The 15,056-nt window shown below is 40.3% G+C and overlaps 3 protein-coding genes across 3 annotated transcripts; 1 reads left to right on the top strand and 2 right to left on the bottom strand.

The window, feature by feature from the left end:
• Nucleotides 1–359: 359 nt before the first annotated feature.
• On the bottom strand, nt 360–3,182 carry gatad1 (GATA zinc finger domain containing 1). The gene is made up of 5 exons (XM_003444076.5): nt 2,715–3,182; nt 1,743–1,865; nt 1,601–1,660; nt 1,287–1,470; nt 360–1,199 (listed from the first exon to the last, which is right to left on the bottom strand). The coding sequence occupies exons 1-5, from the start codon at nt 2,892–2,894 to the stop codon at nt 1,009–1,011; spliced, it is 738 nt and encodes a 245-aa protein (XP_003444124.1). The 5' UTR covers nt 2,895–3,182; the 3' UTR covers nt 360–1,008.
• Nucleotides 3,183–3,776: 594 nt separating this feature from the next.
• Nucleotides 3,777–7,372, top strand: chrac1 (chromatin accessibility complex subunit 1). Its single transcript, XM_003444077.5, has 3 exons — nt 3,777–4,020; nt 4,146–4,272; nt 6,577–7,372. The coding sequence occupies exons 1-3, from the start codon at nt 3,862–3,864 to the stop codon at nt 6,657–6,659; spliced, it is 369 nt and encodes a 122-aa protein (XP_003444125.1). The 5' UTR covers nt 3,777–3,861; the 3' UTR covers nt 6,660–7,372.
• si:ch211-57n23.1 (uncharacterized) lies at nt 7,118–14,854 on the bottom strand. The gene is made up of 3 exons (XM_019350950.2): nt 14,121–14,854; nt 13,047–13,605; nt 7,118–9,156 (listed from the first exon to the last, which is right to left on the bottom strand). Exons 2-3 carry the CDS (start codon nt 13,592–13,594, stop codon nt 9,015–9,017), a joined length of 690 nt encoding a protein of 229 aa, XP_019206495.1. The 5' UTR covers nt 13,595–13,605; nt 14,121–14,854; the 3' UTR covers nt 7,118–9,014.
• Nucleotides 14,855–15,056: the final 202 nt, after the last annotated feature.

The raw sequence follows: 15,056 nt of genomic DNA, 5'->3' as shown, positions 1-15,056 counted from the left end.
TGGTTAGAGATCTGTGATACACGCGACCCAACCTTACGTCTGTAAATCAAAGTAACTGTTTTTATTGTGTGCGCGTTTAAACAACTCTGGACAGCATCCGACTGAGAAACGGACACAAACCACCGACTTAAAGACTTTTCAATGAGACGTTCACGGTCAGAGCTTCACTGACACAAGTGGGTTCATTCCAGTCTTTAGACACCACCAGTCTCTAACATTTTGACATAAATCAAACGTGACATTTGTTTAATCAGGATGCTAAAACAAAAAACAATCAGATCTCTCTGTTAATGTTTTTTTTTTTAAACATTTATTTGTATCATTTTTTTAAGGAACAAAAGACAAATCACAGGCAACAGTAGTGATGGAAAAGAGCTTTTTGTTTATTATCAAATACAAAAGTAACATTTCTATGGAAACTTGTTTCTGCCACTGGGAAAAAAAAAAAAAAGTGGTGTAAACAAGTTTCCATATGTTTCAGCATCACAGCTTGTGAATAACTTGTTCACAAAGCAATAAGACACATCCTTACCATCAACTTACAACTCGCCTTGAAATGTGAATTAATGAGCAGAAAACTCCAAAATCATTATCTCCTTAATAAATGAAGGAATCTCTGTATGCATTTTTCGTCTCTTCCCCTTCAAACTTGGCGGGTGTATGGACTGAGGCAGTGCCAAGTTTGATGTAATTCGGGGGGTGTCTCATTTGTGATGCTTCTTCCTGTTACTAGTCATTGAAAGACCCCGTCGCTCCTGTTGCTAGGCGTCACTAAAAACAAATGTCACATTTCAGACCGTCCTGTATCCTCACAGATGACACAGTCCTCCCAGATATCAGCGTTTATTACATTTAAACTTTATTTACATTTAAACCTCCACTGACTGCAACATCTACCACTGCAGATACTCTGCTGATGTGCCGGCAACTGCAGACCCTGCACTAGCATGATGAGAATGTACATTTATTTCTTTAAAAACAGAGTCCATGTCTTTAATCACAGTCCCACTAACTGCTGGCACTGACAGACTCTTTGACAGTGTGGGCCGGTGTGGGTCCTATGTGGGTCCAGATATAGCCTTTTTCTGGTCGTATTGGGATAGTAGGGAATGGGGTGCTCCGAGACTTGAAGTACTCAGAGGGGGCGTGGCACACAAACTCCAAATACTCCATCTTTCTTGGCAGATCCTCCTCTGGACCTATTGCAAAACATGTTTGTTTGTTTTTTTAAAGCTTAAATGAACAAATTCCATTAGAGCACTGCATGATCCAGAATAACTGCTCACCAACAATATAAGTGCCAGGATCGAACTGGTCCTTTGGGCTGGCTTGAGTGGGGATGAGCCACGTCAGTGCTGCACTTTTTTCACAGTACTGATCCTGCACAAAGCCTCGAATCTGAGCGTAGTAAGGCTTCCCGTCTTCTTCATCCGTTACCTTAATCACGTCTCCTATCTGGTAGTATACACCCTGTGATATATTGACAGTGATAAAGGATTAAGGTTTATTAAAGCAGTGATATAATTAATGCTTTGAAAAGATCAGAGCAATTTTAAGTGAAAGTATTGTTTCTCATGCCTGGCAACAATAAACACCGTACCTTATAAAATATGGATTCTGACGTGATGATAGTCGCTACGGATTCTGGTGCTTTGATTGGCTGAAAGGTTGGCACACACAAGGGTCAAACGCATGAACTCGAAAAGAAAGAAGAAAAATCTAATTTACATGATCAAACTTACATTTTTGAGTTTAAATATGTGTCGTCGTCCTTTTCCTTTGGTTGAGACTTTTTTCTCCGATGCAGGAGCTTTGTACTTGGTGCTTCTCAGACGTGCAGACCTTCTGTGGATCTCCTGCTTGGACTATAGACAAACACAAGAAGGGATCGGACAATTGACTGCAGCTTGTCAGTTGAAGAAGATGAAGAAAAATAAGCAATGAGACAATACTAAGACCAGTACTAACAACTACCAGTTTGTTTGTTAGTTAACTGATTAATCACTTAATATGAAAAATATTTCAGTAAAATGTGAAGCTATGTAATGTTTAAGGCATATAGTTTTACCCTTTAAGTTGGATTTCACTTGATAACAGACTGCTACATTACCAATTTTACTTAAAAATAAGGGTTAAATGATCTTGGGGGTTTGTTGAGATGTTTCGCCTCTCATTTAAAGATTTAAATACTTTCACTTTGTAGAACAAAAATGACTTTCATTTGAAGCATCACTTTTTATGTTCTCCCATCTGTATTTGGGCACAGGCTGCTGCACAAGAGCCTGAAAGTTGTGCCCAGTGCTTTCTCAGCCAATTATTATGATCAAATCTGCAACACCACATTTAAAACTCCTGGAGTCACACCGGCTTGTTTCTGTTAAACTGCTAAACTGTTTTACACATGAACAGTGAAGACTACAGTCTCGAAATGAGACCTGTGCTCTTCTAATAACTTTAGAAAAAATTCCCACAGACAGTGATCCTGAGTATTTAAACTGAAATAGAAAACCTTCCTATTTCAGCTGAGTGTGGTCTCCGGGAGCGCCATTATATTTTCCCTGTAGGATTATCTGTGAATGATGCAGCTGCAATGTCTGCACACAGCTCCAGCAGTCTAAAACAGAGCAAGAACCGCGCCTGAAGACAAACTCATGAGGCTTTACACCATCACAAACAGGCCTGGCTCTAATCTAGAAACACTGGGTTTCACTGACCTGTTTCCCTCCGCCATTGCTGGGCTGAGTGATGGAGGACAGGGAGGGTCCTGACGCCCCGCCGCTGGCGCTCTTTCCCGTGCAGCTGTTACACAGGATCTCTCCCTGGTTTCCTTTCTTCCACATCGAGGAAGAATTAGTCTTGCAAACGGCGCAACATGGTTTCAAACCCAGCGGCATCGTGGCCGCTTCTTAAAACGACGCCGGTGGGCGAAGAAACGACACAGAACTCACTGATAGGATGAAGATGCTCCGTTTGTGTGGCTGTGACTCCGACAGGGAGGCTGAAATCTTCCTTCTGTGGCACTTCGACTTTAAACAAACAGGTATGGCTCTGAGTTACTTGCGAGAACAGCCAAATTGATCAGAAACCTGGATTGTTTATATCTGTAGCCCATTTATAGCCACTACTAGCGGCACCATTCTTCTTCTGCGCTGGCGCCTGCCATCAGTTCTTCTTCTTTGGTTTAGATTTAGGTACAGGACTAAATCACGCGACGCCACTGGACTGGAGGACACAACGTTTAAAGAGGCAAGTGAGCTTGTGAGAGTGTGAAAATGTTGATTAATTTAAACCAATCGTGTTGTGGTAGTGATAAATTACGATTGGTTAAAACAACACAATGAGTAGGTAATATGTTTAGCTGTTTTTCTCAGATGCATAATGTACAAATTATTTATTAATTTGCCCGCTTGCACAAAATGAGTCTTACCGTTCCACTTTTTACTAACTTAATTTTTCTTTTACTTTTTTGAAATCATTGTTGTATATGTAAATTTTGATGTATAATGCCCTCACTATGCGCCTGTGACACTGCTGTTTATTTATTGTAAGTTGTACTATTTTTATTCATTATCCTGCTGTAACAAAGTTACAACAAATTTCCATTCATTCATCCACCCGTGTACAAAGATAAAAGATAAATATTTTAATTAAAGTGTTTTTATATATGTGTGTGTGTGTGTGTGTGTGTGTGTGTGTGTGTGTGTGTGTGTCAGCTTGTAAAAACCAGCCTCTCCGGCAGGAGGCGATGTTACAGCGTTGAGTCCGCCAGACGGTTTTAATCTGGTCAGACGAAGAAGAAACAAACCGCGTCACAGTTCAAAACAATACTTGGAAGTTCCGCTTGTCTCGCGCCCTGCTCTTATGAAGATGTCTCAAAACAGCTCAGGCAAAGACGACCAAGCGTCAGGCAGCAAAAAGCCGATCTCTCTGCCGATATCCAGGGTGAGGCTGATCATGAAGAGCTCCCCTGATGTCTCCAGTATCAACCAGGACGCTCTTTTCCTCACCACCAAAGCTACAGTAAGCTAAACCTCATCCGCAGCTCATTCATTTGCTAACACGTTTAGCACCGTTAGCTTGTCTAGGGCATGTGAGCTGAAGCAGCGCGTTTGTGTCTGTCTCCTGTTGTTTTGTTGTTGTTTTAGGAGCTGTTTGTACAACACCTGGCTCTATCCTCCTTCAACAACGGCTCAGGGAAGGAAACAAACAGCCTGTCGTACAGCGACCTGGCCAACACTGCTCAGGAGACAGAGACTTTCCATTTTCTCACAGGTAAGAAGCACCTGCAGGCACCTCAGCGGCCCTATGATGCACCAGCTGGTTACAGATCATACCTCAGACTGCACAGAGTCCAGATTGTTAGGAACAGTGAATTAATACTCCTGCCGTTGCTCTACGCACTGACTCACACAACGTCCGAATAATCGATTAATTTCCTGTTTCACACGATGTCTGAACCTACCTGCAGTGGCCTCACCCACAGTCTAAGAACTACTGTAATGATAACTGATCAGACTTTGGATTATTAGAGCGTTTAATGTGGTAACATAACCCAGCATCAGCAAGTGTAGATAAATGGGGAAACTGTGGTTCAGTTGTGGTCGTGTGTTTGCAGTTTCAAGGGATTTATGCTTCTGTTTCAAATCTACATCATAGAAACGCAACCCTAGAAATGTAACAGCTGTTCCATCACATTATTGTCTCCCCTAAATTGCTTTTGTTGTGTTTTGTGCACTTCTAGCTGCACCTCTCAGGTCCACTGTAAGGGACAAATATGTTTGTTTCCAAAAACAAAAACAAAAACAGAAAATAACTGACCACAACAAAAAGGAGAAAAAATAGCATTTTATTTGTTTCTGTCATAGCTGGTACTGCATATAAAACACTGGGACACCACCCTCAAGTAATAAACACACAAAACACCACAAAAGCATCAAGACTGGTAACAGCGTCAGCCACTTAAGTACATTACCCTGTAGGCTCTACAAAAAAATCATCGCAGAAGTCTAAAGGGCAAAATCTGGTTGAGCTGCGGTAGCATATTTGCAGTCCACTGGCAGCTTCAAACTAACTGTCTACCTGCAGAGAGCATCTGCTGTCAGATGCATCAAAAACATGTCATGTAACCGGTCTGTGGGTCTTTCTTGTGCTGTTGATGGTCCGTCAGCTGACTGTGGAAAAGAGTGAAGTTATAACATACAAAAACCCAAAGAGAAACTGAGTGTTAAAAGCAATCAAAAGTGTCCACTCCAGACATTGTCTGTGCTTTTTATTCTGTATTTCTGATCTTTGATGTTTTTTCTCCTCATGCTTCTCCCGCTCCTGGCCTGCCTGTTAACATGTGACCCTTGCAAAGCGAGCATTGGTTGACAGCCCCTGCCTGTAGCATCTCTGTGGTCAAATACAACAACAAACGGACATGATTCCATAAATTAAGCATAAGCAGGAGGGGTACATCAGGAACGGCATCTGATAAAACATTTGTACCAAATCAAACACGCAGATCAATCCGCTCTGGTTATCCCTTAGGAAATAAGGGAGCAGCTGACAGTACCTCCACCAGCTGAACACAAGAAGACCAAATTAATCGATTAATAAAAAAAATAATTAAATTAACTGATTAAGAAAAGAATAAGTATTAGAAACGCTGCTTGGTATGATGTAGTATAAACAAAAAGGCTCTAAAATCTCCATAAAACTAAAACTCATTTTAACAGTTTTAACAAAAATCAAAAGTTGTAACCTTCAAGAAAGGATGAGTTAGTTTAGCCAGCTTTACTTTAAGGATTATTTAAAGTAGCACTGTTTTTAAGTCTCTCAGGCACTGCTTTAACCCTTAAACACCATCAATAAGAGTTTTATCTCTCTCATAACTTCATTTTATCTCCTGTGGTGTTCTTGGGTCTGTATCCAAACAGCTCACACTCACTCACTGCTTTGTTACTTTTGAACGCCGGGCTGTCTGAATCCAGCGATTCAGGGGGTTTAAGGTGGAAATGCTCGGGCATGTTGCTGCTCGTTTTGCCTGTGATATCTGCGGTACTTCTGGCTGCTCAGTTGTTTTGGGAGAGGTCACCAGAGCGTGCATGTTTGATTTGGCACAGAATTACACTGGCTGCCCTTCCTGATGCTTTCCTTCTAGCCATTTATCCAGGCTGGGGGCAGAGACTAGGTGTACACCAGATTGTGTCCCCTTCTGTCGAGGCTTTGTAAGGCGAACATGTTAAACACTACACCGCGGAGCCACTTGTGCTCAGCATGTGTCTTCTGGACATATGATGATGTCAAGGTTTTAAAAATGGCTTTTCTGTAAAAACATTTTGTAAACAGTTTGTTATAATCTATAAAAAGTGAAATATCAGATGCATTTTAAATATACAGAAGCTTAAACATTAATGTGAAAGTAAATTTTAGTGCAGCTGTGCAGTGTGTCGACTCTTTGACAGCCAAGTTAAAACCATCTGAGTCTTCCTAATACTCTTGTGTTAATATCACTCACTGACCAGCAACAAAAAATGAGATCTTTTCCTTCAACTATGCATTTAAAAAAATTTTTTGCTTTGTTTTCCTGGACAGATATTCTGCCTAAGAAGATCTTGGCTCAAGATTACCTCAACTCTTTGGAGCAAATGCAAGAAGAAGAAGGAGCTGATTACTGAAACAGGTGGATGGTCCACATTTTCCATCTGGACAGATGTTATCACATCTACTCGTCCAGCCTGTCGCCGAAAGCAAAGTGACCGTCAGTAAAAGACACTTGAACTCTCAAGTTCATCTTCAGGGCTTTTGTAAGAAGTTAGAGGACATGGAACTAAAAGCAAACCCACACGGGGTCAATGTGAAATCAAGTGAAGACTCAAATTTCAACCCCCCCCCCCCCCCCCCCCCCAACAGTAAATGAAGTTCAGCGATCCTTTTCTGCAAACTGACAGATATATTTTGTGTGAGCTAAAGTACTGTTATTACTAATATATGATGCAAACAGGAGTTCAGAACAAGTTTGCATATCAGCTTGTGTACTTAGACTGTTTATGGAGGTTCCCGGGTAGCACTGACTTAATTGGGCTGCTTGATTTACGTGCACCGTTATCAGAAATGTTTCTGCATAACGGGCCAGTACGGACTTGTTCCACGTGAGTAGCTGAGACATGGAAATCCAGCCCACACAGCTGGAGCGCAGATGTCTTAGCTCCTGTGTTACTGTTGGCTTAAAAAAAATAAAAGTGAGTGAAAACTTTATTTTAGAGGTGCTGTGAAACATTGATCTCAAACTCAGATGTGCTGTTGCTACTGTTAACCATATATTCGTGTTTTGATTTGACTGTAGAGAACTTGAAATTTACTAGAACTGAAAAACTACAAAACAACTGAACATGCTCTGAAGTTCAAAATAAAATCTCAGACTCTAACAGATGTAAATATTTAAAGTGTTTCAGCTTAGACGGCGTACCGCCATCTGTGTATTTACAAATGTGTGGTTTAGATTTGATATTTAAATAAAAATTCATGCTGTCTCATTTTGCTCTGAATGTTTTTTACATTTTTTGTAATACTGCAGTTTATGAATTTGCTGTGTTAAACCACTCGCTTACTCTCCTCTGAGCTCCTCGTGTTTCCTGCAGTTTAGAGGTTTAATGTGACCATGACATCTTCATAGCTTTGCATGCAGGTAATATAGAGCCATGGTAAGAAGAAAAAATGCCCTCTTTTACGATTTTTATTTGACCTATTATACTGGGTCATTTTTTCTTTAACAAAAGCTTAACCAGAATACATAGGCAGTGTATTTTAAAGAGAAAGAAGTACATAAAACAAAAGTGCACCCCATGATTTAGCAGCTTGTAGAACCACGTTTAGCAGGAACTAATCGTTTTCTGTGTGTCATATCAGTGAGGAGGAATTTTGACCCACTGTTCTTTATAACATCGCTTCAGTTCAATGAAGTTTGCAAAGACTCTTTTATGCACAGCTGTCACAGCATTTCAGTCATGTTGAGGTTCAAACTTTGTGCCTCTGCAGCACCTTGATTCTTCATTCTGCTTTTTCCCCCAAGTGTTCCAGAGTCCAAATTCCCAAATAGCTCCACTTTGGTCTTGCCTGTCCAAAGATATCGTTTCAGACGTTATGCAAACCTAAGGCATGCTGCCATTTTCTTTTTAGAAAGAAAGGGGTTTTTCCTGGCAAACCTTCCAATAAACGCCACACATGTTCAGGCTTTGTCTAATTGTACTGTCATGAACTTAAATGTTTAACATGCTGACTGAGGCCTGGAGTGTGAGATGAAGCTCTTGGGTTTTTTGCAGTTTCTCTGAGAACTGCACGGCCTGACTTTGGAGCGAATTCACTGGGACGTCCACTCCTGGAACGTCTGGCAACTGTCTTGAACGTTTTCCATTTGTGAATAATCTTTCTTACTGAAGAGTGATGGTATTCAGATTTTTTGAAAATGACCTTATAGCCCTTCCCAGAATAATTGGCAGCAGCAGTCGCTTCTGTTGCTGATGTATTACCTCCTTGGCATTGTGTAAACATGCACTTGAACTCTTCAGACCACCATAAACGTCTGCTTTTATAGAGGTTCTCACACCTGCTGTTACTATTCCTATTCATTCCTATGGAAGCAATAAGAGTGTGCTTAGTTATTTTTTATACAATGTTTTTGCAGTATAGGTTAGTTTCTATTAAATAAACAGTAACGTGGTGTAATGTGTTTATTTTAAGAAATGCTACAATGTTCATTTTGTTCCGTTATGTCAAACGTTGACTGTAAAACTAGACTTTACAGCTTTGTGTTCATCAGAACTCCAAGAAAATGTAACATTTATTCATTTCTGCTGAATCTTGGTTACACGTTTTATTTTGGCAGGTGAGCTGGTGACATAATAAGGTGCAAATCAAGTGTGTTTTGTTCTCATTACAAACTACACTCATCCTGAGCATGCATGCATGGGCTACATCGTTATGAGACATTCATATCAGATAAATACAGTTCAAATAAGGGGTTTCCAGCATCGTCAGTGATGGATGAGTTTTCTAAGTCGAAGCTGTATATTGAGAAGTGTCGCCTCCAAAGTGGAAAACTTCTCCTCCAGGTGGTTAGCCACGCGGTCTCTGCCTTCGAGAGCATCCCTCGTATTTGCGAGACGCTCCTTCATGCTGCATGGGATGAAAAATCACAAGCAAACCTGACAAGCGGTCAAATTTGAACAATTCCCTCAAATGCTCACATCTAATAGAGCCAAATGTCCATACTTTAAATTTATATTTGTGCCAGAGCCTCGTCTCAACCAGATGTCCAGACAGATGTGTGCAGGAAAATACTAGAAATGACTCAGATTGGCTGGAAGCTGTTTTCACTCAGCATGTTAGGCAGTGGGTTATTTTGGGCCAATAAAACACTGGTCCAGGGTTCCCCAGAACCTCACTAATAATAATTTTGGCAAACCCGACACTGGCTTGGATCACTCTTTGGATCCAAGCCCAGCTGGAAATGTAGCTGCTTTACTTCTTTACTATGTGGCTCTAAGTACAGTAGATGAAGTCTGTCTATAAATATGCCAAAGCCCTGATTAAAGCACCGGATTCTGCATCATTAAAGAAGAAATCAGGGGATAAGCATTCATTTTCTCTGCATTAAACCAAGTACTGCACTGCATTTTAAAATGAGCAATGGAAGACATCATGGCGTGGTTTCACAACAGCAAGAAAACAGGGGAAAAAAGAAGGAAAACTGCTGATAACAAACACGGACGGATACCATTTGGAAGACCGGAAAGTCTCCCACATGAGTTAAACATTACGAAAATACATAGAAGCCTGAAGCACCATCAGATACATATTTCTATTGGGTATTAAAGGGAAGTGATAATCCCCATCTGTGGTGTGGTTGTAAAAACCATCATAATTTTATTTTTCACTGTAATAGAAGGTTAAGTATAGATGAGAAAAACTACATCCATCCATCCAGATACTCTATAAAATAATGAAATAAATCACAGAGGCTGTACTTGAGCTATAAAATATAATAAATATAGATATATGATTTGCTTCTCTAGCCTTTTCCCTTTCTGTGTCTCCCTCTTTTTACTTTTCTGTTTAATAGTCCACGAGAATTAAAGGAGAGGAAGAAAAAATAAACAAATAAGAAGCACATAGAGCCAAACCTCTGTCGAGGCAGCCAACGTAGCAGGAAGTATTTACTTTTGAGGGAATAATATTCTGTTTTCCATAAATTTATTTTGTTTTCTCTGTTCTTCTTAAAAGAAATTTGCAATCCAATAAAAACAAGTGTAAAACCAGGCTTTTGTTATTTACTAATTTGAATAAACTTGATGTAATTTTGACCACAATGCCTTTTTATTAGTTTTTATTTATGTGTAGCGTTTATTCCACAGTTTAGTAAAATTAGTTTAAATGTTTAGTAATAAATATTAAGAGGAAAAAGTTTCAGATCAAAGATGTATTTTGTTTATTAAAAACTTACTGAGGAATATTGTACATGCATTCAAATGATTGTATATTTAAATGGTTAGAACCTGTTACTGTAATGTACATGAGCTCATAAGCAGTATAATTTCCTGAATATTACCAATACAAACAAAGGAGAGAAGCAGGAGAATTTACGATAAGAAGTTTTAAAGATAAACGGCATTTTTTTGACGAACATTTGACCTTATTTTATTTTGAAGGAGCTATCGTATATCATTCCTTATATGCCTGTGATGTCATTTAAAACTATCCCAAAAGGTTGATTCTGTTCATCTGGACGTAGCGTTTTCAGTGGGAGAAACATTTCGTCACTCATCCAAGTGACTTCTTCTCCGCTGACTGCAGGTTTCCACAACCTTATAAACAGTACATTGCATAATGACTGAAACTAGCACCACTTAATGAACAATGGACTGTGAAGTGAGTTCCTGTTCATCTACGTCCAGATGAACAGACTCAGCAGTCTTAGCTAATTATAGGCCAATCTCCAACCTTCCTTTCATATCAAAAATCCTTGAAAGAGTAGTTGTCAAACAGCTAACAGATCATCTGCAGAGGAATGGCTTATTTGAAGAGTTTCAGTCAGGTTTCAGAGCTCATCACAGCACAGAAACAGCTTTAGTGAAGGTTACAAATGATCTTCTTATGGCCTCTGACAGTGGACTCATCTCTGTGCTTGTCCTGCTAGACCTCAGTGCTGCGTTCGATACTGTTGACCATAATATCCTATTAGAGCGATTAGAACATGCTGTAGGTATTACAGGTACTGCGCTGGAGTGGTTTGTATGATATCTATCTAATAGACTCCAATTTGTACATGAAAATGGAGAGTCCTCTTCACACACTAAGGTCAATTATGGTGTTCCACAGGGTTCGGTGCTAGGACCAATTCTATTTACATTATACATGCTTCCCTTAGGCAGCATCATTAGAAGACATAGCATAAATTTTCACTGCTATGCAGATGATACGCAGCTCTATCTATCCATGAAGCCAGGTAACACACACCAATTAGTTAAACTGCAGGAATGTCTTAAAGACATAAAGACCTGGATGGCCGCTAACTTTCTGCTTCTTAATTCAGATAAAACTGAGGTTATTGTACTCGGCCCTGAAAATCTTAGAAATATGGTATCTAAGCAGATTCTTACTCTGGATGGCATTACCTTGGCCTCCAGTAACACTGTGAGAAACCTTGGAGTCATTTTTGACCAGGACATGTCCTTCAACGCACATATTAAACAAATATGTAAGACTGCTTTCTTCCATTTGCGCAACATCTCTAAAATTAGAAATATTCTGTCTCAGAGTGATGCTGAAAAACTAGTTCATGCATTCATTACTTCCAGGCTGGACTACTGTAATTCATTATTATCAGGATGTCCTAAAAACTCGCTGAAAAGCCTTCAGCTGATCCAAAATGCTGCAGCAAGAGTACTGACAGGGACTAGAAAGAGAGAGCATATTTCTCCTGTTTTGGCTTCCCTTCATTGGCTTCCTGTTAAATCCAGAATTGAATTCAAAATCCTGCTCCTCACATACAAGGTCTTAAATAATCAGGCCCCATCTTATCTTAATGACCTTGTAGTACCATATCACCCTATTAGAGCACTTCGCTCTCGCTCTGCAGGCCTACTTGTTGTTCCTAGAGTATTTAAAAGTAGAATGGGAGGCAGAGCCTTCAGTTTTCAGGCCCCTCTTCTGTGGAACCAGCTTCCAGTTTGGATTCAGGAGACAGACACTATCTCTACTTTCAAGATTAGGCTTAAAACTTTCCTTTTTGTTAAAGCATATAGTTAGGGCTGGATCAGGTGACCCTGAATCCTCCCTTAGTAATGCTGCAATAGACGTAGGCTGCCGGGGATTCCCATGATGCGGATTTTTTTCTTAAGTATTTTTATTCATCTTTTCATGCCTAAAGATGAATAAAAATACTTAAGAAAAAAATCCTGATTGAGATTGTCATAATTCATGCATGACACGGTTAAATAACAATAATTACAATGAAACATGTCATACCTCTATAGTAACATTAAATGACCAGTGGGTGGCAGGGTATGTAGTGACACATCAGCGTCCAGTGTAGTGGTTTATGCGCAAATATACCATCAACACTGACACAAATACAAGAAAACAGCCTTTGAATAGCTGTCCACTATAGTAGCATTAATATCACTTTGACTTTCAGATCAATCCATAGACCTTGAGGGCAAGGTCAGAGGCCAAGTATGACATGTTTTAAATCATTATACAGTACTTTCTATATATTGACAATACACTGCACACTTAGAATCATAGCTTCTAAGTTATAAGGCTTTTTGTCAGTTTTTGACCAATAAATCATTAAATTGACCTTGAAGACCTCGGTGGATGTAAATTTTAATTCATGGGGTGTGACATGATCCCACTCTAAAATTACAGAGTTCTTTTATTCATTTAAAACTTTAATAATATATATAGCCTATTTAATAGTATTCACCTCTACACCCACCAGCTGATCTTGGGTTATTCCTCCCACAAAGCTGATAAATGAATTCTCCACTGTTATTGTTTCTTACCTCGTAAAGACACCCCGCTCCTTGCCCTCTTTCCTCTTCTCTGCCAGAGAGACAAACACGGTCTCCATGCTTTGCATAGTTTCGGTCACTTTCTGGTGGTCTGATCGGATCCCCTGGACCTCCTCTCTAGCTTGGTGGTCGTAGGACAGCCCTCCCTCCTCCACCCCGCTGGAGGTGGACACCGCCTGCAGGGCCGCCCTGTTCTGCAGAACAAGCAGACGAGACCTGGCAAACTCTTTGGGTCCTGCTATGTTTTCCCAGCAGATTGGAGATGATGGAGGGAGCCAGAAGCGCTGTGTGCAGTTGACTGGCTTTTCTGAGGACTCTGTTGTGAAGGGGCTGTCAGCGGGGAAGCTGTGGAGCAGGTGCAGAAGAGACGATCCAGAGCCCCACTCCCAGTCCTCGAAATCCGACTCCCCTGACCCTTGCTCAGGGGGGAAACTAGGAGGAGGACTTGCTGGTCCTCCATCCTCTGCTGGAGAACAGATCCCCAACAGGAGGCAGAAGGACAGGCAGAGCCAAGCCCTGCTCACTGTCCCCTGGAGCATCTCCAAACTGACTGCATTAAAAAGAAAAAGACTTAGACACGCAGGAATCACCAGAGAAAATCCATTCACTATGATTATTATCAAGTATTCTCATACTTAAACTTCATGTACAAGAGAAAACTACTGTGTGAAGGGCAAGAAATTTCTACTGATCAATAGAAACATGAAAAATAACACTGAGACCTCTTGATTGCATGCATTCAGTGACATAACATTCAAAATAAAAGCATGAAGTTTATTAAGTTCAATAGCAAATAAGCTTAAATAAATTTCTTATTAAATTACACCAAAAAATAAATCCTGTACAAAACCAGAGAACATACATTTGTGTTTTTTTCTCCTGCAGTTTAACCGGAAATTTGCCTCAGTTTGGGTAGCGTCATAGTTGGCAACAAATCAAAACTGCAAACGCATCACTGAAGGAAATCCTGAACTCCAGATCACCGCGATGTTTTTTTTTTGTTTTTTTTTTTACGGATGTAATCTGAATTTTCATTTTAAGTTGACTTTTGTTCAGCGGTCTTACCTTACAGAGAGAGCACAGAGCACAGAGCGGTCTCTGTTTGTGCGTAGCGGCGCTCCTCTGGTGCCTGCAGCCGTCGGAAAAAATGAGTCGTTCACTGCAGACTGTTACATGCAATCTGAATCACTTTTACTGGCCCGGTAACAGCAGAATCAGGAGCTTGGATTTTTCCTCAGTGGAAGGGGATGGGATGGGAGATTGTAAAATGCATGTGAGGTGTGGGTTACAGTAAAAACTCCCTGCTGGAGGGAGAGAGCGCCATTCTCTGCATCGTATCCCTGCTTTGATGTGTATTTACTTCTGTGTGAGCTTCATTTTCTATGCTCATTTGTGCTTTACTTCTTTTGTGAAGACTTTTTGATTTGAGTGACAGGGGGAGAAGGATGTGCGATGCTGTATTTATGAGCCATTTACAACATCCTAAACAGCTACAGCAACACGCTCGAATTAAAACACCAAATCTGCTTCTTAAACTAGCTGTTCTGAAACCATCCCTGAGTTACACTTGAACACGATGCTACCCTGAAGTTACTGGAGAGAAAAGAGTTTCAAAAAGTACCCAGACTGTCCATGAGCTCAAAACTCATGCAGAGCATCTGTAGTTATTTAGCGAGTTTTTTGAATGACCAGAGAGTGGATCTACACAGCCTGAGGCTTTCACCCTGACATAAGCTGCAAGGAATGGGACACATTTTGGCACAAACAAGCCAGGGTTTTGCAATTTAAGGGGAATGACGAGCAGTTTTCTGAAAACAAACACTAAATTTGAGGATGAATTGTAAAACATAAAAAGGGTGGGACTTAAAAGCATTACACCACCATGAGGTCCTGTTTATGCCATAAATCACTGGTTTAGCTTAAGTTTGCCTGCTGCCTCGCAAAGTAAAGTTTTTAAAGGTATTCACTGGGTATTTTAGTAAAATGTAAAAATAACATGAC

This window comes from Oreochromis niloticus, linkage group LG22 (genome assembly GCF_001858045.2).
Source record: "Oreochromis niloticus isolate F11D_XX linkage group LG22, O_niloticus_UMD_NMBU, whole genome shotgun sequence".
Taxonomy (NCBI): Eukaryota; Metazoa; Chordata; class Actinopteri; order Cichliformes; family Cichlidae; genus Oreochromis; species Oreochromis niloticus.
This window is presented reverse-complemented; position numbering and strand designations above follow the sequence as displayed.

What these genes read in the sequence shown, in the direction of transcription:
- gatad1 (XM_003444076.5), bottom strand. Translation starts at nt 2,894, where the DNA reads ATGCCGCTGGGTTTGAAACCATGTTGCGCCGTTTGCAAGACTAATTCT. An exon ending in CAGAATCCATATTTTATAAG is followed by an intron (nt 1,471 to 1,600) that starts GTACGGTGTTTA and finishes AATATATCACAG; the next exon opens with GGTGTATACTACCAGATAGG. An exon ending in TCCTGGCACTTATATTGTTG is followed by an intron (nt 1,200 to 1,286) that starts GTGAGCAGTTAT and finishes GTTTTGCAATAG; the next exon opens with GTCCAGAGGAGGATCTGCCA.
- si:ch211-57n23.1 (XM_019350950.2), bottom strand. Translation starts at nt 13,594, where the DNA reads ATGCTCCAGGGGACAGTGAGCAGGGCTTGGCTCTGCCTGTCCTTCTGC. An exon ending in GAGCGGGGTGTCTTTACGAG is followed by an intron (nt 9,157 to 13,046) that starts GTAAGAAACAAT and finishes CATCCCATGCAG; the next exon opens with CATGAAGGAGCGTCTCGCAA.
- chrac1 (XM_003444077.5), top strand. Translation starts at nt 3,862, where the DNA reads ATGAAGATGTCTCAAAACAGCTCAGGCAAAGACGACCAAGCGTCAGGC. An exon ending in TCCTCACCACCAAAGCTACA is followed by an intron (nt 4,021 to 4,145) that starts GTAAGCTAAACC and finishes TTGTTGTTTTAG; the next exon opens with GAGCTGTTTGTACAACACCT. An exon ending in GACTTTCCATTTTCTCACAG is followed by an intron (nt 4,273 to 6,576) that starts GTAAGAAGCACC and finishes TTTCCTGGACAG; the next exon opens with ATATTCTGCCTAAGAAGATC.